Source organism: Neodiprion fabricii, chromosome 1, assembly GCF_021155785.1.
Source record: "Neodiprion fabricii isolate iyNeoFabr1 chromosome 1, iyNeoFabr1.1, whole genome shotgun sequence".
NCBI lineage: Eukaryota > Metazoa > Arthropoda > Insecta > Hymenoptera > Diprionidae > Neodiprion > Neodiprion fabricii.
The window spans coordinates 27,047,768-27,073,895 of NC_060239.1; the positions used below are offsets into that span (position 1 = coordinate 27,047,768).

The 26,128-nt window shown below is 40.4% G+C and overlaps 1 protein-coding gene and 2 long non-coding RNA genes across 10 annotated transcripts in view; 1 reads left to right on the top strand and 2 right to left on the bottom strand.

Annotated features, from left to right (window-relative positions):
• Positions 1-2,642: 2,642 nt before the first annotated feature.
• The window catches only part of LOC124184557, a 42,885-nt gene continuing 19,399 nt past the window's right edge, over positions 2,643-26,128 (top strand). Inside the window, exons 1-5 of one of the 8 annotated variants that reach the window (XM_046574382.1) lie at positions 2,643-2,783; positions 2,939-3,023; positions 16,183-16,389; positions 18,753-18,865; positions 24,214-24,381. In XM_046574382.1, the coding sequence (XP_046430338.1) occupies positions 2,762-2,783; positions 2,939-3,023; positions 16,183-16,389; positions 18,753-18,865; positions 24,214-24,381 (595 nt within the window). In that variant the 5' untranslated portion in view covers positions 2,643-2,761. Of the gene's footprint in view, positions 2,784-2,938; positions 3,024-5,080; positions 5,197-10,013; positions 10,155-16,182; positions 16,390-18,752; positions 18,866-23,029; positions 23,620-23,805; positions 23,919-24,213; positions 24,382-26,128 lie in introns of those variants that run through there. The other 7 variants (XM_046574392.1, XM_046574422.1, XM_046574430.1 and 4 more) reach the window with 7 other exon arrangements.
• LOC124184725 lies at positions 3,278-4,472 on the bottom strand. Its single transcript, XR_006871247.1, has 3 exons — positions 4,359-4,472; positions 3,886-4,085; positions 3,278-3,755 (listed from the first exon to the last, which is right to left on the bottom strand). It is a non-coding gene; the product is annotated as an uncharacterized LOC124184725 (long non-coding RNA).
• On the bottom strand, positions 19,075-24,243 carry LOC124184736. Its single transcript, XR_006871253.1, has 2 exons — positions 24,118-24,243; positions 19,075-19,810 (listed from the first exon to the last, which is right to left on the bottom strand). It is a non-coding gene; the product is annotated as an uncharacterized LOC124184736 (long non-coding RNA).

Here is a 26,128-nt window from a genome sequence, read left to right on the forward strand (position 1 = left end):
ATATTCATCTATCTTTCACTTATTACATCAAATAGGTACTCATTAAGTAAGGCAATGATAATAATTGATATTGTATTGCATCGTTCATGGGATTAAAAAGGCAAAAATTGATTGTGAAGCAAAATAATGAAGTTCGAAAAATAATCGATTATTCTTAGTCTGATCTTAGCATGGACATAGTGATACAATACCTTGAGAGACTTTTTCGATCGACAAAACAGCCGCAGGTGAAGTATTGCCGATACGCCCTATGGCATTGGAATTTAAACTTAGTCACGATCGTTTTTACTCTGATAATATAATTATGAATTTATGACGTTATCCAACCTCCAACGAATCATAGAATCATCGACCCGGTGCTGGAAAGTCTCATGCAATTAACAACGCTTCACGTCACGTATAGAATCTGAAAATAAACCCGATATTGCAAGTAAAATTAGCAAAGGATTACCGTGCCCAATATGTGTCAACGGTCATGCGTTCATTATCGAAGCGAAATGTTGTTTAAAACATATGCAAAGATAAAAATTTTAACACCGTCAAAAATTTCATATATTCAGCTGGGTTAGCAACAAGTTTTACTGGATGACCAATTGTGTCGCGAGTGCCGAAAAACATTGTTGCTAATATCCGTGTACTTACGTAGTGAGAGATCTTTTTTTACTATGCGTGTGACGCGATACTGATATTTGTGATACACTCGAGTTAAAATAACCGATTACTCAGAATTGACAGTAACTTTGGGTTTCTGTCGCGGTAAGTTGAATGGTAGGATATCAGTTTTCTTCCTATCGGATACTTTTTCCTACACACTCATGATCTATGGCAAAGAAATCTAATGATACTTTATGCTGCTGAAAAAGGATTTGAAAACTTCAGTAAGGAGAAAGAAGAAGAGGAAAATGTGATCTGGCGGTTGTTTTTTATTCCAACCGACAAACAACGTGGAATTACGTGCGCGGTCATTATTCTGTTTTCCGTGATAAACTGGCGATTGGAGCGATACGTCAAAATTATTTTTCTCAATTATTCCACGCGGGTGAATACGATTTATTACTTTATCAAATGACTGTGTCATTTGTAGAATAAAAAGTTCGCACGAAAATGTGTATTCACATCCAATTTTCCTCCTCGTAGACGATATTGTATATTAATGACTTTTTTAATGTTGCTCATAGATTAAACGTTTCCGTAAGGTGAATTTTTATCGTCTGTTTCGCGTGAAAAAGAATATGATCGTGTTGCTGGTGCAGGCAACACGTGCTACTTGTGAGTACAATCGGCTGTCAACTGATAGGTTCAAACCTCTCCAATCATAGTGCAGAATTACCTCGATCGACGGTACAGCATACAGGTTATCACTCGAAACGATCGAGGAATCTCTCGATCGGTAAGTTATCAAAGTCCGAAGGTACTCGATCGGCAAAACGTTTCTTTGACGCACCTTGGATCGGATGAGAAAGTTTTTTTTTTTTAATGAATTGTTACATCATCGGATGAAAACGATCATTCATGGATCAGGTGCAGTAAGCTGGGGCTATACAAAGTTCATCTCGTTCCGAACGAAGATAAAATGAAATCCACAGTGCCGATGACTTGTCGGATCCATCTTTTGTTCTATTTTTTTCGATAACGATTCAATTTGTTACGAAACTGCAAATCGATCTTTGTAAATAAAACATTCGAAACCAATGATCACGTCTATTTCGAGCAAGGAATAACGTAGTTATGATTATTGAAATCTTTATAAATCGTTCTTGTCGACGAATCGGTGGTTTTATCTGCGACAGTTTTAACTGATTGTAAAGTATCACACTATCGTCCCAGGAATCAATCACCTAGAAGTCCATACCTGGACTAAACCTTCTCTTCCACTTTCCCACTAGAATGAAAGTTCCGGAAGAGTGCAATGGAACTCATTGTAACGACATATAATGATAAACATCCAAAGATCCATTGGAAAAAAGTATCACATTGAACACAGAAACATCACACCAGTAGGGAAAAGCCTGGTAATCAAGTCGCCAAACTTGTTCAAAGAGAAAACAGCGACACTCTCACCTTTCATCGCAGTCTCCTCGAATGACGACGCAGTTCCGATGTGGAAAAGTCGCAGCGGCCTTATGTGAAAAGGGTCAATCCCCATGGAAAGTGGAGAGGAGTCTTGCCTTGGTCCGATTTTACGAGAGACACACATGTGGAATTGGTCATGGGTGTAAAGTGCTGGCATGACTTCCCAGTTCATGCAGCACAAATAAAAATTAGTCGGAGAATCTGATGAAAACATTTTTCTTCCCGGTAAGCAAAACCAGTCGCGCATCGATTTCCGACGCAATTAACGATAATACGTAGATACGTACATTCTTCCATCGATCGAGAATTTTGACGAGGAGTGTAAAAAAGTCCGTAAATTATGAACGTGACCGACGAGGTATTTGGACAGGTGGTATGTCGGATGTCGGGTAAAGGAAATATGGAAAATATAGTACCAATGGTGTAGCAATACGTGCGAGTACGTATCGCAAGACGTAGATGCTGATGAAATATAATTACGGCCCCTCCTATTATTGTTATCGTCATCATCGTACGTTCATTTGTAAATTTGTTCGCTACTGGGTCGGCAACTAGTTTGCAAGCAATTGCCGAGTTGGCATTGGAGTGTTATCGTTGTGAGGTCATTGAGGAAGCAACTTTCTTGCCTGCTTTTCATACTTGCCTTTTAACTGCACGAGGCAATTGACATGGATCTGTGAAGAAAAGGATGCAGAGCAACGCTGAGACAGGTAACTAAACGGGATTTATCGATTCCATATTCGTATTTTCATTGAGTATTGATCCCGCGACAATCCGCCCACGAATACACGAACTAGAATTGAACATTGGTGAGAAAATTTTTGCGAATCCGAACTTACGTTCACCCCGTTTCACTTTTCTCTAGGAATCGAGCCGTACGAGTACCAGTTGATTCTTGAAGTTCTTCGACGAGACGCTCTTATTCTGGACAGCGTACGAGTCAAGCTATCGTAAGTGATAACCGGTGTTGAATCGAATTATATATCTAGTACATTTAGTTACAAATATTTTTATCGTGATGCAAAGAGTGTTAAGAGTAAAGCCGATTGGTTTTTGGGCAGGAATGTTACTATACGTGTGATAGTTTTCTCATTGGGGCATTTCCACGGAGTGTTCAGGAAGGATTAATGGCCACTAAAGTAAAATGAAAATTGATTAAAAGAATTTGATCGCAAAAATGAGCACGTCAATTACGCAATCCACAATTTTTTTTTTTCATTTTGAATGAATCGTGCGACGTATTTCGAAGCAAATGCAACGCGGGTATTCCTGAAATCAATGTATTTACTCTCTCTCGAAAACATCTAGCATTGTTCAACTCTCAAGATGATATCGAATTTTTTGATCGATAAGATAAGAGCATTAGTGTAATCGAGAGACAGGAAGAGGGAAAAAAATCCTATCGACATATTATCTGATATAAACGATTCGATGTGTATTTCCAAGCCTTTTTACGACTTTCTTAACAGCTTGAACATACTTGCCGTTAGTGGCGTACAGAGAATGAAATACCACGCGTGTAAAGAAAAATGGACAGTGCCGACTTGTCGACTAAATGCATTTCTATGTTTGCTAAGGCCTCGTATTTACACGAACTTGATTCGAAGACTCAATTCCACTTAGACTTTCCAATTTGTATCTCCCGACGATGTACTTTTGCAGCTGGAGAAATCCATGGACATCTGAAATGAAAATTGAAAAGCAGGATTTATAATTTAAATTTGTACACCCTGATGAGTACAGGAATGTTTTGATCGGGGAAAATACATAAATTGGAAGAAAACAAAGTCCGAATTCCAAGCGATCGCCTACCTGCTGGAGCGCAGCACCGGTATCGTAACCCGCTTTGAGAAGCACGTGGTTCAAGAATGTCGAACTCAGTTGCTGGAGCCGCAGCTGGGCGGCTGCGTTATTTGGTTAGTCGGTACAGAGGCATTCGCATCTCAGGACAGCATGTCGAAGAGTTTGGTCTCTCAGAATCTCGTCTCTGCAGCACACGGAACGTGGAAATCCTGTGAAGTGCGAACGCATTGTTAAGAATGAAAAGAAAAAAAGTAATCGGAAAGTGGTTATAAAATCGATGGAATAATATATCGAATGTGAGGAGAACAAAAATTCACCAAAAGTTTATTGTGATATCCACTTGTTTCAAAGACAAGAAATTTAGAGTTCGGAATTACTGTGACATAACTACAGGTACATAAACATCGTCGGCTTTGATCGATTGATACCTACAATACGTAACGTAATTATTACAGCGATGAACGTTGCATAATGAACGGTACCTATATCAGCTAACCGTGAGGTAACCAAGTTGTAGCAGTTCATCATCATGTCAAGTAAGGAATAATAATCCGTCCCTAAATATGTCCAATCGGGACTGAGAGAAGAAAATCAAACGCTGAAAAAAAAAGAAGTGTAATGTCAATTAATCTACCTGCATCGATTTGACTATTGCCGAGAGGATAAAACTTGCCGGTAATTTGCTAAACACATGAGTGGAACTTTTATTTTTCCGTAAAATGAAATACGAATAAATCTCACTGTCAGAGCTAGCAGGGATTCAGTTTACGTGAACGAAACAATGGTATCTCCTTGTCGGTTTCAGGTTGTGCGAAGATCTTGCGTTATCGCTTATCTCGAGTTTTCGTATTAGATATCTTGAGAGATGTCACGTCGCCAGATCGGCATCACACCTCGAGGCAGTCGCGAAAGGAAAGTGCTCGAAGGTGGTTGGTTAGCTCCGGTTGGAACAGTGTCGAAGTAAAGTAAAGACCGGTTAAAAGTTCACAGCGAGTACAATTACGAAAAATAAGATCAAGCAAGTGCGGATATCGAGAGTCTCGTAAACGAACACCAAGAAAGCCACAACAGCGGCAAAAGAGGACAGAAAGAGAAGAGCGGAACGGAAGGGCTCAGAACAGCGATTGTCCATAGAATGTGCGGAGTTGTTATGTTTTTGTAAAAGCGAAGATAACCGAATTTCTTCTTCTACGCGGTGGTGGACATCAAATCCGAGACTACTGTAAAAATGATCTTCGTAGCATCACCGGGAGTGAGCGTGGTTGCTGCCGGCCTCGTTTCCGGTCTCTGCTTCATCGTTATCAACAGTCTGCGAAGAGGGTGAGTTTTTGAGATCAAATTTTGCGAAACGATGTGATTGAATCAACCGTCAGCCGAGTTGAAACTCGAGCAGGAAGCAAAAATGATGTTGTGACGATTGTATGATGAATTGTGAGACAAAACTGATGCGTACCGCAGTGACGTTCGACAAACGTAAGCCAGCCTATGGTCTCTTTTACGTTCGTTGATTCTTCAGTCGGTTGCAAACGAGCGAGCAAGAATACATTTATGTAATTATACCTCGACAAAAAGTTCTCGGAACACCGGAGAAGGGATAACAATAAGCGTGAAGGTCAATGTTTACGATACCGCAAAACAATTACATCAATCAACGGCTAATTGAATGGCAAAGGACGAATCGAGTGGTACGTAAACAGTGCCAAGGATCCTTATAATTTCTATATCAGCGTCATGCAGCTTCGGGAAATTGTCGAAAATAAGTCATGCGGTTGAATGAAGCTGCAGCTATTCTTAAATTTCTCGTTTCTCTGGTTCATTTTAAGACAGACTGCAGCATGAACAATCTCCAACTCGTCGAGAATATTTTCAGTCCATTTTCTGAACGACGAAGTAGTCCGTTGTGCTCGATAATGACCTTCGATTAAATATAGAGTACGTTCAATCCGAAGTGGTAATATCGATCGGCACGACCGTATACGCCTCATCGATTTCACCCTAATGAGATATTGATTTATCGCCAAATTAACTCGGAATTACGTTATATAAACGAAGAAATTACCGGTGAGTTTAACTCTTATAATATCAGCAGTTACCGACTGCTTTCCAAAGGGATGAGAAATAATTTTCCACACGTGTTATACCTTTCACGATTAACTTCGGAAATATCTGTAAGGGATTTTAAAAGAATGTTTGTTCGTTTCGAAAGTACTCCCGGTGTACCGGTTAATTTAAACGAGAATTCCAGACTAATAACCTGCTGGCCTTTTCTAATGACAGAGAGATCTCATTTGGGTGGAAGGGGGGGGGGGTCTTAAAGTTGGAGAACGTTAAAGAGCGGTGTGCGTGATGAAATATAGGCCTTCGACCCTCCGGCCATTCGAGGAGTCTGTCTTGACTCTTTCATTTTGTTTCACCGTGACTTTTTCTTGCCGGTTAATGCTCGGGATAAGTTTTTTTAGCCGTCCATTGACCGGCACCTTCTCTCCGACCAACCCTGTTCTCCTTTACTTTTCGCTACAGCTCGTCTTTTTTACTCTTCGTTTGAGCTGCTCTTGCCTTCTCCCTCCTCACCTGAACGAGAGTATCTGTACCGGTTACGTTTCACTCAATTTCACTCGATCCAAAACCATCGCGAGATCAAACGGGCTGCAAATACATGTTGTACGAGTGCCTGATGCAGTTGCAGTTTTTAGGATCAAAGTTTCTCATAAGGTACTACGAAAAAAGTCCCGATTGTTAATTGCAAATCTTAACGACTGCAGCCGCCGTTTTAGCTATTCGAGTTACTATCTCAAAGCATACCGGAATGACAAATGGCTGTCTGTTTTTGTGACTCGTGTTGCCCACTTATCCGCATGACCGATCGTTTTCAAAGCTTTTTAGAATGGCGTAAGCTGTCGCATATTAAGTGCGCAACGTTTAGTTGGGCAAAACAGTCAGTGAATGGTTTAAGCATAGGATAAGGGTCAACGTGAAAATATACCTCCAATGAAATCTTGTGTTTGTAAGTGACAGGAAGTTCCATTCTTAATATATAAACAATAATTTTCGATGGTAATCGACAAGATGTTGAACCGGCAAAGTAACTAGCCACGTCGGATAACGCGCGACTGAAAGATAGAACAATTTTAGCGTCCATGAAGAGAACGAGATTTATCTTATCGCGACATCAGAGGTAAAAACGTAAAATGTAATCACGCGCTGTTGGATTCATAAGAGTTCTCGGTTTATTTACGTATGGTAGAAAATTTAATTTGTCAAATAGATTTTATCCCGTGTCAATTTTCTTGATTGACACGCAATCAAGAAAGTCTGTTTGTCTTTTGAGATTAAGGAGAGCCACTGTGGTTCAGCACCAAACTAGAGGAGAAAAATAACTCTGTGTCACGCCTACGTATTGAAAATCCTCGTGTCATCTGGCGGTAAATCTGTATAAGATAGAACAACCAATAAAGGGGAATGGGAAGTCTTAAAGGCCGTGCGGCGATGCGAGTCAAGTGCAAATCTTGCAATAATTAACATCTCGGGTGTTAAAATTAGAAGCGTCAGAAATGTTTAATACATTCTTGCGCAAATTTCACCGGGGTATGTCAATGATATAATACAACAACACGTCGCGTACATGTCACGCGTTACAGGCATACCTACGAATGAGTGTAATTGCTGCACCGCGTATGATACAAGGTACAATTATTATTCTTTTTCCGCCAGTCAGGAGCACGAGTCATATTGGAATGATCACGAATTACCGAGGGAATAATGCTTCGAAGACAATTGCCTTATTATCATCCCGTTAAACGAGCATGCCAATCAAGTACTACAAAATGTAATGCTAGCGTGACCCAAAAACAATTGTGTTATGTATATAACAATACCGAGTGCAGAATTATCGTTTTATTACGTAATTGCGCAAGTATTCCAAGGTCCGTTGCATTTTAAGAAACGCTCAATTGTAGGTATCTCTCGACCAGTTTCGATTATTGGTCAGTGCAATTGCTACGTATATTGAGACACGTGAGTTATCTTCATGCTATTTACTTACGCCTACTGCGCTGCGGCCTGCACAATGTCTGGTCTAAACTGTTACGCATACCATGATTATTATATAAACGTTCAGCGGTGAAACCTGCCCGATTTGCGTGCTATATTATAATTGTGCTAAGATGTTTACGTCGCCTGAGTTGCTCGCGACACTGAAAATACATTATCGCTGGTGAACAGTTAAGGCGTATCTGATAAGGAGGTAACTTCTTACCACCTCGTCCCTGCTTTGGTAACTCGTAATCTGATATTCGCCGTCAATATATTTTTTATTCCGCAACTTGTTGCGCCTGTCGTAGTTTTTTTAAAAAAATTTTTTTTTAAGTATGGGAGGTGAAGGGTTGGAAAAAAATTTATATTTGGGATATTTTGTATAATAAGAATTGGTCCGACGCGGTTATGCCTGGCTTTTGAATCCTCAGAATCTTGCGAAACGCTAGCAAAATAGTGAAATCCTAGACAAATCTCATTGACATACCAGCAATGTTTGAACTTCGTCGAGACTTCGGTGTGTAAACAAATTTTGAAAGCCGTCATACGGTTACAATCCTCAGAGACGTATTGAAGCAATCTAATCCATTGCAGCACAAAAGTTGTTGAATAATTCATTTCTACGTTAGCCACAAATGGTCAACGAAAAATATACCAAATTCTTTTTCAATATATTGGCGCACAATTTACAGAGAAAAACTGTTATTGTAACGACTTAAAAAATAAGAAATGACTCGAAAATATTTGAGATAATTTCATAGAAATTTTTTCTGTTACTTTGGCATCACATACAAATAAGAACCACGCCACGCGGTTGAAATATTCATTTCAAACAGTAGCGGCGAAACGGCGAGGTCCGAGTAACGCAATACGCCGTACTTGAATGTATGTCGGGTTGTCCGCTTTCAGGATGACCGTGCTTTCGGAATTACTAGATGCTCGTGTTCCATTCGCGAAGTGATGGTAGTTTTTATTCATTCATTTATTTATCTCCTGGAAAATATTTATTACAATTAAGAAATAAGTAAAACAAAAGTATTGTGTCGACTGTCGATAAGTGACGATAAATGGTGAAAGTATAATGATTCCCGAATGTTATAACTGATAGTGGGTCAGTCCATCGTAAATTTAAGAATTAGTTGTAGTTTTAATATGTGTTTTCAAATTCCGTGGTAATCAACTAGCGTGCAAAAAACGTTCAGACTGTGAAATCTCGTTTTCGATCTGGTCGTGACGAGCCCATATCAGGATATCCACGTTATCCATCGAAGGCGAAACCACAAAATTCTTTGAAGGACACGAAGCCTCTCGACATTAATTTACTTTATATTTTTATTTTATTTTATTGCAAGAAAACTAAAAACAGAGTCGACCGAGTTGATTCACGCATCACGAGCTGATTCGCTCTTGTGTCTGACGGAGACTTATTCTTCGAAAACTCGCGCTTTCTGCACTATCCTATTGTTATTTTACTAACAGATCAGGTGATTTGCGCTAAGATAAAGCCACCACTTTCCTCTTCTCATTCTTTTCCAATCGCGAGACTAAGACGTTACATCGTACAGCGAGATTTTGCACTCGTGAAAGATTCTTGACGCGATTTGTCGCAGACGCATCGGGCTCGAATAAAGTTGTAACTCGTCAAAGCCTGCGGAGGGGTCAGATATCCGTAAAAAGGCACGGCGGATGTGCGTAAAGTTTAACCATGCGTGCAACGACCCCGGTTGAATAGCTTTTGAAATTAGGATGCGTTGTGGGACTTCAGAGGTCGCTATTAGGAAAAACGGGGAGTGAGGGGAAAGAGAGAGAAAGAGGGGCATAGGACATGGATATATGTATATCGACTTATCAAACCATATAAAACAATAGTTACCGAATAAACACGAAGCACACCGGAAATCACCGACCCGTAGTTGTGAAGCACGGTGCGATGGGTTCATTGTTGCAGTGTTGATGTCCTTGTTGCGAAGATCGGTCGATGCTGGATTTAGTGACGAACAAACTCCTGAGTCTAGAGTCAAATGTGCCAGTGTGGGACGATCGGTATTGTGAATCGTGCGTATTCTTGGTCACGAGCATCTTCCCTCACCGATTAGTAAAAATCACTTCCTATCGAGTCCCGATTCGGCTGTTTTAACGAATCGATTGATCGCCCCGAAGCTCTTCATGAAACCAAGTGAGCTACGAAGATTAATAAAAAATATTTTACTCAGGACGATACTGTGCAGAAGAAATCCGGACAAGTGGTAAGAACCGATTTAATTTCCCCCCAATTTAACGGTGTGTCTAATGCTTGTCTAAGCGAAGCGACAAGCCGCAGCGCGGAAGTGAGTGAGAGCGAGTTGCACGTTGCGAAAGTCGGAAGCTCCGAAGCCGTTTGTGACTGTCTAAAAATATTTTAGGCCGGCTCCCGGGTGTTAGTGCCATTTTTTTCGCTCGGTATCTGGTTCAAGCGAATGCGAAATAAATGCATTCTCCATTGTCTGGTTACATGGATATACTTATGTATTATACGTGTATATCTTCTCTTGCAACTAACGCTAGTGATATTTTTATTTTGTATAACAGATGTGTATAATATACGCAGGAACGTTCCCATGATTATCTACAACGAAACAAATGAATTACCCCGGTTGATGCCGTTATAAAATCTCATCCTGACTCCCACATATCGCATCTCTACAGGCAATTCCGTGCGTGGTGTTAAAATGAGTGCAAGCACGTTGGTTCGCAGCGTGTCGCCTGGAAATTCTCTGAAATTTAATTCAACCCTCGGGCGATGATACACGAGTGGTTTAAAACATTGCGGAATTGTGTTTGCACAGTGGGTGTAAATTGAGCGAGCCTTGTTTGCAATCGCTGTATATTTCTTTAATATTCACAAGTCGTATTTCACGAAAAGTTGTTTAAAAAACAAGACATTCTACAAAATTCGCAGAAATTAAAGAATTTGTTATTGCTTCAACCGAAAAGAAGTAGTCGTTTACGATAAGAATTGATAAATTGATCCGCGTTTCTTGCGGATAACAACGCTGTAGAAAAACCGGCAAGCAATAAATGACGCGTTTAAAAATCTGCAGCTATCCCACTTCATGATATGTTATTGCACAAACCTGATACACCCATACACGATGTTGCAGGTAACGGTAGTCCGTCACCGGAAACTGGTAGATACATCGGATGTCCTACATTCTGATATCACTACGCTGAGAAAAATTTCATTTGTTATAGTGAACAAAAAATAACTGTTCAAATATTGTTGTAATAACAATAAAATGTAGTAGAAGGGTATAGCTATATTTAGTGCGGTGGTAGTTGTTAATACTACATTTTCTGGTTATTACGACGAATCTGTTTGTTGAAATAATTTAAAGCTCAATTTCTCCGATATTCAAGTCCTCAACGTAAGTTCATTTTTGCACTGACATCAAATTTTTGCAACAGTTGGAAGAAACCACAGAGGGAGTCTCCGCAATCAAATAGATTAGTAATATCTACAATATTTTCCAGTTACGGCTACCGAACTCATTTTCATCTTACACCCAAAAGAACATATTTTGGTTATGATAAAAAATAGAAGTATTTAAGAACTCTGTAGTGAGTTTTCAGTTGGCAATTAAGTTGGACTCGTTGAATTGATCCGATTGAAACGAGTAGTTTTCATCTCTTAAAATTTGTTAACTTTTCTTAGTAATAAATTTGAGTGACAATACCTGAAATTATAATAGCGAAACGAAATTTAATTCAGGCAAACGTATATGTAATAATCGTAAAGGCTGGGAAGTTTCGTGCGGGCCGTAGAAGCGCGTGGCATCATTCTAATTGTCAACTTTCAGCTCTCTCACGCGCTTATTAACCGGCAGCTTCGACTGCCTATTTTGTCGCTATTCACGGATGCGAGTTAATTCGCGTCCGTTCGCGCGTTCGAATTCCAGAACTCTGTAGTGGAGACATTTTCATTGAGATTAGCGTCGAGAAAGGAGGTGAATGATGCACGTTTGCTTCTTTAAATGGGATACTTTCCGCATGCTGCGCGTGTGACATTCGATACACCGGAATAAAACAGGTTTAGTAAAATTCAGACGAACCTTCAATTTCCAGCTTTCAAACCCGTTTCGCTCAACCACCTGCAATTTGGCCCGCGTTTCTGATTGCAGCGAACGAAATTGCAACCAAACGTTACAAGACTGCACGGATATTAATTTTATCGCAAGTACTGTAACACCTCCAATAAGAATCCAGCAAAGTTGCATGGATGTTATGTAATGCGGCGGTGAATTATTCGGTTACGAAATTTTAATAGGTGGCACACACAGGTGTATCACACGAATGTGTTATATACGCCTGTAACGAACGTTGATCGTAGAGAAATCGAGACCTGTAAAGAATTCGTAAAGTGGAACAGAGATGTTTATTGAATAACAGCCTGTTGAGTAACGGTCGCTTCACGTGTTGAGGCCGAAGGCGAAAAGGTTTTACTGCGTCGATCTCGATCAGCCCACGTATTGTATCAGGTGACGCAATTTTTCCAAATTACGTTTTTTGTTGTTTTCTTTTTTTTTTTTTTTTTTTCTTGTTCACCGCAAAAATTTCGTATCCGTTCCGCGGAAGAATAACGTCTCGCTAAAACAAACGTTTCTACACCCATTGTTATTCGACGGCGTTTTATTAATCACCGGGTGTATCACTGCTGCGCTACAGACGCTATGAGATGAGAATTTTGCAAAATACCAACGTTGCGAATCGCATACGCGCCATCGATGACAATGCATATTGCGAATTTGTAGAAATATAAAGGATAGTCGGTTTGCCATTGAAAGTGAATTATTAAACTTGAAATCGTACGATAAAATTATGCATAACAGGTTTGGAGTTCAAAGTAACCCATAGAGGAAAAATGTATTACTCATCAAGTTAATGACCTACATTAAACTACGAAAAAAATCAGTTTTTTTAGAAATCTATAGGTGCGTAATCACCTACCTCTGCAATAATCATATATTTTTAAAATATTTTATTACTGAAATACGACTTGAAGCATTTATAAACCGCATGAACCGGCTGTGAAACTTTACGTCTTTAACAGAGAACGATAGTTTGATTGTAAATAAATACGTGCAAGCATCTCAAGCGCAATCATTTCACATAAAACGTTTATATTTTAGTTTTGTCGAAGAAACCGGATAAAAATCGCAATATGAAAATAAACCAGCCACCGAAATATGATGATATTGGTTTACAGTGAAAAGTCGTTGATGCAATTTGCGCCAATCGATAAATAAACGAAATTGCACCGTTATATGGAACGACATGTGTAAAAAAGAGTGATTCAATTTTTCACAAACGTCTCTATCGTCCGAGTTTCGATGTAACGTTAATTTGCGGCGCGTCATCGGAATAGTTTTGGCATAAGGTGCATGAACGCTGTCGGAAAAAAATAAATAAACAAACAAACGAACCCGAAGAACGAGAGGAAGGGACGACGGTTGAATCGAGTGAAAGTTTTCTCTTCATAGCGAGAGAACCCACAACTGAACTGGCATTAAAACTATGACATAACCGATCACGTTATATGTTGCTTGTTATAACTTCGGACTCTGCCTCCTCCTTTTACAGCGAGTAAGTTTCCCTCCAATGAGCACTGTTACTTTCAAACCGGCAGTCCGGCACAAACCAACGGACCATCCGTTCCTCCTATATACCCTGCCTTGCTCGATGCAGTTGCCATCTGAAATGCGTCCGTATATGGAAAATAACGGAAAATATTGTTAAAATATCAACCAAAGTGAGGGCTTGCAGACCTCAACGATTTATCGCTGTTTTTGTCAGACGACGACGATTGCACGGCGAAGAGAAGTGATTGCAAGCTTGCGAAGAAGCATGCTCGTGCGTACATCGAATTTCGCGTACTCTGTGACATCAACTGCATGACAGTGCACCTCGATAATATCCAAAGCGCACGTGAAAATTGTAAAACTTTGCGAAGTGCGATGTAATTATAATTATTTTGTGAATCGCCGTGTGTGACGACCTGGGATCAGATAAGATACTGCGATTACAAACAACGGTCTCTGGGTATTATCGAGTTGTTCACGTTCAAAACGAGGTTCAAAGTGTCCACTTTACCTTTCACTGGTCGACGACTGTGCACGAATAAAAATACGGAAGATCGCAACAATATTTTGCGCAGTGGTTGAATGATACCGGAAGACAGCGAATCGCTTTTCGCGCAAGCGGTCGTGAAAACAAACAGCTAGTGCCGAGCCCTGTTCGTGATTCAGAGAGTCAAGGATTGCGATATAGGCTTGCTTATCTCTGGTTGAATTTCATGAAACACGCGAGAGAGAACAAGTGGTCTGGAAATTACGGACATCGAGCAGGAATAAAGTGTGCGATTTGTGCGGTGATGCGAGTTGAGTCGCACTCGTGCGTCTTGTGAAAGGAATCCGTACAAGCTGAATTAAAAGGAGATAACAAAGGGACAAAAAGTATAAAAAAGAGGGAAAAAAAACAGCGTAAAATTGAGTGACTCCAGTCAATTCCTAATTCAGAGCTGTTTCTTTGTGTCTTTTACCCCTTTATGCCTTTCCTTGGAGAAAAATACCCCCACTTTTTCGAGGATATAAACCAGTTTTCATTCTCAAGCAGCCAAGGTACGTCTGCGAAATTTCTTCCGCCCACAAACGTTGGCGAAGGTGACGGCAGGGTCATCCATATTTAAATAGATGTAATCTGTGGCGCAAAATCAGTAGAATTCAATTCCGGCCGTATAAAGCTGCCAGCTTGCGACGAGAAAACAGAGTGAGTGCAGTGCGGTGTCGTTGCTAAGAGGTTGTCTTGCACTTAACGTTCGTTATCCGCGTGCATTTTGCACAGATGCCAGCCGAGTTATTTTCCCAGCAACCATCACACTGAACGTCTTTAAACAGCGATAAGATGTTCGTCCACGTTTCTTTCGTCGTTTCGACGCTACTGACGGAGGATGACAGGGTGGTCACTGGTCAGGAAAAGTACAACATGGCCGTTTTCATGGTGCTATTCTTCCTCATAACCATAGAAGTGGTCGTGGTGAAGGTTGTCACTGCCGATTGGGAAAGAGAGGAGGAAAGCCACGCCGGTCCCAGATCAGCTGCCGTATTTTTCGACCGAGAAGATTAGCGACATCGTTTGGAATAGTCTGCGAATGACGGATTTGATTGCACGAAAGACGTGATCCGGACTGATATGATGTTTTTGACCGAGACTCGTCGACGCAAGCGATGTTTTTTTTTGTTCGGTTTTTGTCCTTTCTTCCTCGCTATTCGTCAAAAGTTATTATTACACGAATATTATACCCATGGTCAAGTGTACGAGAAGAAAATAAATTAATTACCAAGTCTCGCACATTATGTAATGAATACGAATTACGAATGATTAATTGGCGTTTTTATTTCACCGCTGGTGAACGCGTGTTGCATCGTTGTTGGACTCGGCGAGAATTGTATGTACGAAATGAGTATATCCGAATGTTCTTATTATTCAGTGACCGCTCTGGTTCAGGAAGTGGAGACGAGGAAATCCGATGGTAAATAACGGTAAATTTTAACCATACGAAAATGGCAAGTGTAAATGAATGGAGGCGCGAGCTCTCGCGAATGCTAATCACCTGCAGAAATATATAATAGATAATAATTCGAACGTTAGTTGATAATTTTACACGAATATATGCAAAGAGAATAATAAATCGGATGATATTTTATTACGTTGTGCGTTATTCATTGTACCGTACCCGCTAGATGTGTATCGATACTTACGAAGCTTTAAATTAATGCCAAATCGTCGATATAATGAAAGAAATAAAGAGTGTGACAAGAAACTGCGTGCTTGAAACTCTGACTATTTTACTTCGTTTATTAGTGTAAAGTTGAATAATGTATACAACGATCATATTTACGTAACCACTAGAAAGAGGAAGAGAGAGAGAGAGAGAAAAATGTTTGTCGTTAATTTGCTACTTTGATAAAACAGGAAATGTGGTAAACAATTTGAGAAAACGTCGCAACTCTGACCCTTGGAATAATCAAGAAATACGATATGCGAACGAGGTTCAAAGTTTTCTCGAGAACAGGTTTTACAAACCACAAAAGAAACGTTAAACACGGCGATCCCACCTACGAAAGAGGTGCAAAGCTATGTTCGACATGTCCAGAAAACATCAAAGTGCGGGCAAATTCTTTGGCTCCCAACTCGAACGATCGAGGGTCGATTTTTTGATAATTTTCACTCTTTCCCCAGGAGAGCAGCGAAGGAGGCGAAGGACGAGAAGACCAAGCAGACTCTAGACGATAGTCGGTGCGCCTGCTGCCTGAAACCCTTCGTCGTAGGTCGCGGCGTCGGTTGCGGCGAGTGCGGATCCCGCGTTTGCCGCAAGGGTTGTTCCCGCTGGGACACCCCGGACAACGCCTGGCATTGCCTGTTTTGTCATCAGCGGAGGTTACTGCAGTAATACAATCTTCCCGGTATCTTTAATTCCCAAATCCTCTCCTCAAGCCTCGACCTCGAATCTATAGAGAAGGTATCTCTTGAACCGCATGTAAACGTGACTCTTTGTTGCGTTTTTTGACGTTGCTAATTTTTTCGAATTTACGAGTAATTTCATCGAATTGAAGGAGATCCTACCGGTTTTGTAGAATTGTTACGGTCAATGGCGCAGACGAAATAATGATAGATTTATGAATATCATTGTACGTGAAATAATTTTTGTAAAATCAGAGGTGGAGCGCTTGAATGCGCGTGAAATAAGGTATCGGAAATTGGATTTCAATCACATAATTTCAAACTTTCCGGAATATCGTGTGATTTGAAGTGATATTTTAAGATTTTATTGAAACATTGAACAAAAATGCAAATTTCAGCAGTTTCAGAATAGCAAAAGTTTAAATAATCTCATATGTTTGCTATAATTCGTTACGACAAGATTATACAGGAGATTTTATACGCATGTAGGAAAGCAAGGAAGTTCGCACGCGGTTCTGTTTTGATTTCAAGGGAAGCCCGACTGGTGTTTTGATGAATGGTTTCCAGCCGCTCGGATTAATACCCATGGCTACAGAAATGAGTGTTAGGCTCTATACATCAAAGAAAAAATACAATTGTTCAGCATAACTGTAATTAGCGAATTGTCATTTAATAATGTTATACCAACGAGCGAAAGTATCGGCGAATCTATTTTAATCGGCGAAACACCGGCTTTCGTCGATCATAATACTGGCTAGTAGTCTCACGCTCATTATTGCAGCCAGAGTTTTAACGTAGTGTGGATCCGGGTCATTAGTCGGCAGCCTTAATCACTATGTATATGAATGCAGGTTTGTGTGATTCCTTGATTTACCAGAAGTCGGTCGCAGAGGTACATTTAAAATAAAATACATGTGTACTGTTACAGCATCGCGATTCACTGGCATTATCAGCTTCTTATCTCCGTATTTTCTTTCAATTTCCAATCTGCGTGACAGGCATAGGTATCACAAAAGAGTATACAAGCGTTGATCGCGGTTTATCTATCCGTAAAATTTATTATATGTATGTAAGTCTAGTTACGTGTTTTTAAATTACAACATTACCGCTGTACACGGCTGTATAATTAGTAACCTGCTTTGCCAGAATCGATAATATGGACAGGGATGTGACCAAGTAGATTATTATTAGATATCCTCATCCAAGCCCCGGAGGCGAGGGCAAACAGCCAGTGATAGGAAGACTGTTGAGATGAGAAACCAGGCGAGAAAGAAATACGACGAAAAACAAGTTAGAAGAAAAGAATTGTTGTAATTATTACAAGAACTATTGACTAGTGCGCAAAACCACTGTCTGTAGATGTATATATATATATATATATATATATATATATATATATATATATATATATATATATATATATATATATATATATATACACAGTTATTTGCATAGATGATGTTATACGACATTGAGAAGAAAATTTTATGGCCGCTCATCGAGCATCTCAGATTACTTCGCTTCCTAATACAAAGAGAGACAGAGACTGAGACAAAAAAACAACGCTGATTTGTTTCAATACTATATATTAATCATTAGAGATACTTACATAATTTACATGCGATTAAGGCATTTTTTCCCGCCCGTACCATATTTTTAAAAAGTTGTATCAAGGATTTTCAACTAAACGCGTGAAGTGTGCAAGCCTGAAAAATTGCCTCAGATATGGCAATAAAATGTTTCCTTGTGTCAAAGGTCTCAATGGGTCAAATCAAACAAGCCCATTACAATCGAGCAAGTGAATTCTTCGTCTTCATTTGATAATTGTAAGAGTGGTGAGAGTTTCGGTTTTTTTTTTTTTTTACAGCAATTAATTTATTATTTTGCTAGTAAATCTGCGTTTCGGGAATCGCGCGTGAAATGAAATGTCGGAAAAAAGTTAAGTACGCGATGTATTACAATAAAAACGGTTCTTGTTTTTTTTTCCACTCAATCGCAAGAACAGTTGAAATTGTAAATATTTAACAAGTGATAAAAGGATCGAAGATCAACAAATTAATATTACAGCCACGCGTTGACCCGCTGAAAATTAGCCCAGTCGATACGCCCATTTGATATCGCATGTGAATTTTGAAGCAAATCGACAGGCGTTTTTGTCTAATCTCTAAGGCGTCGTACAGAGGTTGACTGATCTTTTGAGACCTCGAGGCTCCTTCCTCTCTCTCCTCGCCCACCTCGTCCACCGCCGGCTTTGATCGGATTCCTCGGCGTTCCTCCGTCCTGCTCAATCTCACAGCTTATTGACTCTATTGATGTTTTTCTACTTTTTGCCTCACCTCTCGACGCAGGTTGTGGCTCAGAAGGAACGAGAAGTGGTTCGAGACCTTTGGCGGTTTGTCCGCCGACCACGACGACGCGTCTCACCGGTTCAGTACGGCCAAATCCGAGGTTTTTCTCGCAGGTTTGTCATCTTTTCCTTACTCTTCTTCATGCCTATTTGTCAATTTATTTATTCACGTATTGATATGTAAAAAGAATTTTTTAGCCACGTCGGCATCCGATTATTTTAACGGTATTTACGGCACCCACGCGAAATCTTGCGACGGGACTATACCTGCGGTAAAAAACACGCGCGCGTTTTGTCTTTTTTTTTTGTTCACATTTTTTTTGTGTTCCTATGTCGAACGTCGGGAAGTCCTTGACATTTGCTTACGGAAACTGAAGACTAAGATGAAGAAGAATAAATAATCACGTCGATTTTTTTTCTAATATAATAACCCGTTAATGAAGCACGACGAATTATATTATACAACCGGAAATTCGAATCGTCGATACTTATACCATGCATTATTAACTATATCCTTGTTAAACGTGGTAAATTATAAACTCGGTAAGCACATTAAACGAAAAAGTTTTGCAGCGCATGTTTTTCGAACCATCCTAATCGTGGTACCCGGATCGTAATCATCTGTGAACGTCTCGCCAGCTCGAATTTCACGAGTTGATCGCGAATTGTCAAAAATTGAACAGCACTCGCGGTTTATGAAACGTTCAATAGTTGTTCGGCGACGAAAATCGCAGAAGGGCTCAGCTTCGGAGCGGCAGGAAATTGGGCTTTAAAAAAGTAACGCTGCAGTGTTTGTGGGCAGGGAACAAGACGGCTTTCCTTCTAAATAATTTATCTTCCTAGAATGAACCTGGAGCAAATCCCTCGGGAACATTCCTCGGCGTGCGGATCGACAAACCGCGTTGCAAACCTTGTTGTAAAATAATTGACCGTTGACTTCGGTGTTCTCTTGCCTTGACAAACATCGACAGCATTTGGCCCGCTGCATGGAATTGATTGGCGAATGGAATTCCTCAGACGTGCCGAACTACCGTCGCCTGTGTACGTCTCTTCGTATACCTAGAGAATGTTAAATGACTCTTGTTATTATATACACTCGACTTCGTTGGCGCCGAAGGAAATTTAAAAAAAAAAAAAAAAAACCGCGGTATTCGCTCCATCTTGCGCTATAGTACGCTCTCGGTAACTTACCGCCTTTGGGGCTCCGAAGGTGGAGATTTTTTAGATAACATATTTGTAATCAGGATGACAAAGTAGTGCGAGGGTTGAAGAGTAAAATGGCTACACAATAGACGACATCGATAATTCAGAAATGGAAATATCAAATTTAGAGAAATTTAAAACGCAGAGACTTCGATTATAGAAAAATCAAATGAGAGGTCAAAATATAAACCTAAATGCATAGAATCGATACAATAAATGTACAAATATAGGGAGATATAGAAATTTGGGTAAAAATATATAATACGTTCTATGTTTTTACCTTTAGATATTTTGATGTTTCCATTCATCGATTTTCTACATTATAAATTTTGAAATCGTGTGAATTAGATGTTAGCACGTTTGAATACTCGATATTGTGACCTTTTCAATGTGTGGTCATTCTATTTTTTGACCCTCTCCGGTAAAATAAACCTACGGTATAAATTTTCAAACACAGAAAATTACGGAGCGTCCATTTTTTTCTCTCTACTTCTCTACTCGCGATTTTATAGTTCACATTATTTGGCACGGTTGTTAAGAAAATCAGATACCCGATTCACCATTTGGCATACTCGTCAGTTTGCGTTTCCGCATGGAACATGGAACTGTAACAAATTAACCACGCAATGATCATTCAGCCTACTCTTCGCGAATACCGCAGAAAACAGCCAATCGCTCGATTTTCCAAGTAATTGTGTATTAAAGTCAATTACACAATTCCCGTTGCGTCTTACGTAACTTTTATTCATCATCCAAACCGTTATTGTTCCGCGGTGCTTTCACCTATAATTAATTCCATAACTAGGACCGAATAATCTGTACCGAAAAAAGATGCAAGGTGTCCGAACTGATCTGCATTTTTCTTCTTTCTCTGGCACGGAATTTGTGACGCCAGATTTAGGAGTTAACGAGACAATTTTTTTTTACCCCCTTGGGCGGTCGTAAAACGTATTACGATTGGGTTCGTAATAATATCGAAACGTCGGAAGGATCGGACGTGAAATTTTCTGAGATGCATTAGCAGATCGTTACGTCAATCAAAATCCAAGCGCGACGATGACGCGATGACGGTTCATTATTTCTCAATCATAAGACGGGTGGTTTCATCGCATCTTCTACCGGCACAACTTTCAGGATTTCCAATTACGCTTGGATATGATACCGCGACAGAAAAAAGAATTTAACGATCGGCTTCTATCCCGGTGTACGTGAATCGTGCGATGGACTCTCTTATTATCCATTATATCGTTACCGCCATGCTGTTATTGTTCTTGCGGTAAATCGGCACTGAGCGTAATTGGGATGAAGAAAAATAGAGACGAAGGAAAGGAAATAAGGAAGGGTAAAAGAAAAAACAGCCAAAAGTATACGGCAAAGAAACGCTCGGTCCGTTAACTCGAGTTTTTTACGCCAGCCGTGATACGTTGCCGTTAGTCTACGATGGCATTTTATCACTCGACTCACGATTACGAACCTTTGCATTCTCCGCAAACGTTGCTACGCATGGCGAAAATCTCGGATACGAGTCGAAAAATTGGCACCACGTACCATTTTTGCGTTACTTGAGTATTCATGTAATACGAACTACATTTACAAGATGTTCGAGACACCATTTACCGAGGAAGGTACTGCCATGGTGGTTTCACGTCGGCTCCTAGACAGAAGAGTCCTTGGTTGCCAAATATGGTAAGACCGCATTGTGATGATAATTTTTCCGTAGCGTCTTTTTTGTACAGAGATGCCACTTCAAATGCAATGTAATGCATTTGAATCACGGTCCGACATGTTTTTCCGATACAGTCAATTGCAGGTGACAATGAGGTATACATACGCCCAGAAACATTACTCATTTGAATATGAATCCTGTAGTATAGAAAATATGGCAAGCCTTAGCAATTGAATATGGTTGAATAAAAGCTGTCAATTTATGATTAATAAGCAATTTTTCTTTCAATATTATTCAACGAATTTTATTTCACAAATTCATGTGCAGACAAAACACTTTTCGATTCGGAAGGAGCGAAATTGCAATACCTCTGTAAATGTAGATTTGAATATGCATAAATCACAAGAATTTTTCCATCAAAAGGTTCGAAAACTAAGAATATAAAAAACCAGGATCATTGCTTTTCTTTCAAAGGTAAAAATCAAAGTCACAAGTAGTTCTCTGAAAAGTATAAAACAAAAGAAAAAATATGTGACAACCGTGTGACTTCTTGAGCGGAAACCAGTGGTGTCCTAAATTCCGTAGGAACTAGTTTAGAAGCTGGTGATTTACTAATAATCCTGCTTTTCACTTGTCAGAGAATATATTTCACTGGTTGCGATATCGTGAGAATCGAGGAGTGATACGCGCTGTGATTTCGCAATTCGTATTACAATCTCAGACGGTGTTTCGATGAAAACGTGATAAAAATAACTTCACGGAATGAAAATCAACCGAGGGGGTGTGGTAACAAAAATCGAGGAACAGAGAAATTGTGCCGATTCGGTGTAACACTAACAATGCGACGTGTGTACGAGACATAAAATAGTATCAATCGTACACGATCGCGAAAGGTTCGAATTTTCGTTGTTGCGTAAAAGGAATTGACGTTACAGGTATGTAATACATGTATGTATAGTCCCAGGAGAGTTAGAGAGCAGCAGAACTGTAACCGCGAACTTACTCGATTAGACGTGCTTTCGCCGGCGGTTTAAAACGTCGAGTACTGAGCCATTAAAGTGGGCAGGTATATAATCCCGGCACATGGAATATGAAGGAGAAAAGTTTTCAGCCGAAGAATGAGATATAAGTCGAATCTGCGCGAATGTGCGAAAGGTAAAAATGGAACGGCGTGGTCCGCGATGGGCGACCTTGACACGCGGGCCATTCGAAAGGCTCGCAACGGCAATACTGACCGATTGATCCCGGGTGTCGATCGAGTCTTGGACTCCTCGCCGATCGCCGATTAGACTTAGACCAACAACCAGAGCTTCGACTATAGACGCGGCTGCACCAACCATCCCAAAGTTCCCCTGGAGGCGAAACCGCGGTCGCAACCGCGCTACCAGTCGGTCAGTTCTGCTCCAGTAGCCTCTCCGACAACATCTTGTTCCTTACCCGGTGCTCCGTTACTTCTCGAGAAAAGTACTTTTTCTCGAGAAGAGATACGTCTCGCCTGACTCTGCGGGTTTTGTCATCGTGTGCTTTGGGTGCCAACAGCCTCGGAAATTCCAACCACCCGTCTTAGTGAAAAAACCACCCTTAAACCGACCGTCCCGAGAGTGTGAAGTTAAAAGTGAACGCGAGGGAGTGACGCGGGTTTCGGGAGAAGAATATACAAGAGCTTTTTATCTCTGGGCAAGGCACGTCGGGTCAAAATTTGAATAATAATCGAATTGGACCGAGAGTAATCGTAGATTAAAAGAGGGGGTAACGCTGCTCGCCGCGTGTGAATTCGCGCGATATCTCCTCTGCGTGTGGATACAATGAGCTTCGTGTTCGAGGTAACGGGGATCCCGTGAAACTAGATTTACTAGACTGTCGTGGTCTGAACGCGTTTCCCGGGTATCACAGGCGGACTTTCGCCTATGCAGACTCGTCGATATAGGAAGATAGAAAACAAAACAGACGACGACGACGACGACGACGGCTACTAAGAAGTAAAACTGCTGTCGAATGAGTAAGTGAACGAGAGACTGGACCGGCGATACTGCATAACGATCTGATATACATTTAGAACGGTGTAAGACGCGGTTAGAGGATGGAAACTGCGATTTGCAACGCGCTTTTTTGGGCCGGGACAAAAGTGACTCAGTACGGTGGGGTGTCGACTTATTTGTTTCTACCTCACCGTATGGTTTTCATTGATTTCCAATAATTATTCAGTCTTCTGGGCGATGACAGAAAATCACAGAAGCCACAAAAGATCACTGATAATCGCGCCTAGAAAATCGCTGGAAAATCGTTGGAAATCAGTCGGTAAGCTGCAGGAATTAAACGAATACAATAGATTGTTCGTGAATTGAAACCATTTCTACGAACTGAAACTATTGCCGTTTGCGATTTTTTTGAAGTTAATCCATCGAGTGGTTTTAAGCAATTTGCAATGATTTCCGATGATTTCAATTGTCTCGATTGCTTCATCGTTATTCGATCCACACTCGAGTCTTTCAAGTACCTTCGATTTACAATTATTCTCCAACTTCAGCTAACGATCAATCCGCATTTCACAACGACGACGAGACGTAATCTCCTGGGTTTTATGAATTTCCAGGAGCGGACTATGCTGGGGTTGGTCCTGGCGTGGGCCTTGCCGCCGGAGGCGAAGAGGATGCGGGTGATTCGGTGGAAAGGGTCCGAGAATTCGTCGAGAGGATAGTCGAAGGCCTCGTCGGAGACGTCGACGAGATACCGATAGACCGCCTCTACGATCACATCGCCTGTAAGTTGAGCAGTTGTACCAAATTATGTTTACAATTGAGAATTTCGCAATCCGTCGTTTCTCGTCAATATTCGCCGGAAATACTTACATTCCGCCGGTTCAGCGCACCCTGGATTTGCTGTTTGTGCGTTTATTTTGCAACAACCGTCGTTGGCGATATTCAAAATATTTGCAAATATTAATCGGTGGCACGTGACGCGGGTCGAAGTAAAATTCCTGTCATTTCAATTGAAACGTTTCTCGTATCATTCGACTTGCGAAAATTAAGCCGAATACACCTGAACCTTGAACGGGAGGTCGGAGCTCTGACTTTCCATCAAACGTTGTCGAAATTTTAACCGAGAGACGATAAATAGACGCCGTGTTTGAACGAGAGAAATCACCGTGCAACATGCAGTTATTATCGGATTCTAAATTGTAGTCACCCTATTCTCAAGGTGAGTTAATATTGGCGAAAGAACTAACGATCGAAAAATTTACAAGCTACCGGTGTGTGTGATTTGACTTATTTTCATTCAATTGTTCTATCGCATTGTTGAGTTTCACAGAGATGAAAACTGAAAACTGTTGTGAAAAGTCGAATTTCTTTTCATAGCGAATAAAAAATTTCAGTGAAATGGGTATCGATACAACAATGGATTAAATATATTTTTAAAATTACAAAAAAATGTGGCACTCGTAACTATTTAATGTAATTATAGTTGCCAATACTACACATTTTCTGATTATCGTAACATTAAATCTGTTTGTTCGCTTTGCCAAATTTTTACAATTGATCAAAGTCATTCATTTATTGTTGCACCAACATCAAACAATAGTTGCGTGAAAACAAAGCACGAATGACAATAATAAAAAATACCAGATTTTCTGGTTACAGCTACAAAACTAACTTCAATTTTATACCCAGAAGTGGTTAACGGTAAAGAATGGAAATAGTTAACGACTGCACAACAATGACCATACTAGAAATTTCTCCGATCGGTGCGACCGTGAATACCGGTCGCAATAAGCTCTAAATTGCGTAAGAAAATTCGCTTCTCGATTCCACTGCGCGATATTTCTGCGATATTTTTCGAAGCAAGTTATTCACCTTGAGAGTGAGGTGACTAGACTTTTGGATCTGATATAACGCGCCGCGGTTGTAGCTGATAACCAGTTTCTAGTTTCAAATTTTCATGTGCAGCAAACGCCACCTGCTGGTTGGCGCTAAAAGCTTGCCGCTCGGACGCGAAGTAGTAAAAGTAGAGTTCGTAGTCGGCCTACAGCCGTCGGTCGATCGAGTCGCGCGTAACGCGTCGCGAGAAATAATTCTCACTTGACTCTCGATTCGAGACTTGATAATCTCGATGCATTCTTCCTGTGTTATCAACGTTGAATGAAAAAGTGAGAAATCCAGTCAGACGGGTAAAAAGATATGTTTTTCCCCGATGTTACTGCCGAACGCGGATGACCGTCTCTCACTTTTTAGTTATACCTGTAATAGTAAATTGAAATAAATAGTTTTTTAACAGCGAGATAATTTATACACCTAGGTTTCGTTCGAGTGATTCGGCACGGAGTGAATAATATGACGATTATACGACGTTAACAATTAGCGGTATTATTAATTACTAATTCTACTAAAACAAAGTGAATGTAGATGAAAAATGTGAATTTGAATAAAAGCTTGCGCTGTTGTGTAAGTTCGAGTGAAACGCTTGTTCTGAACGCTGTGCATCAACAATGCCTGAACACTAACATCGCACTA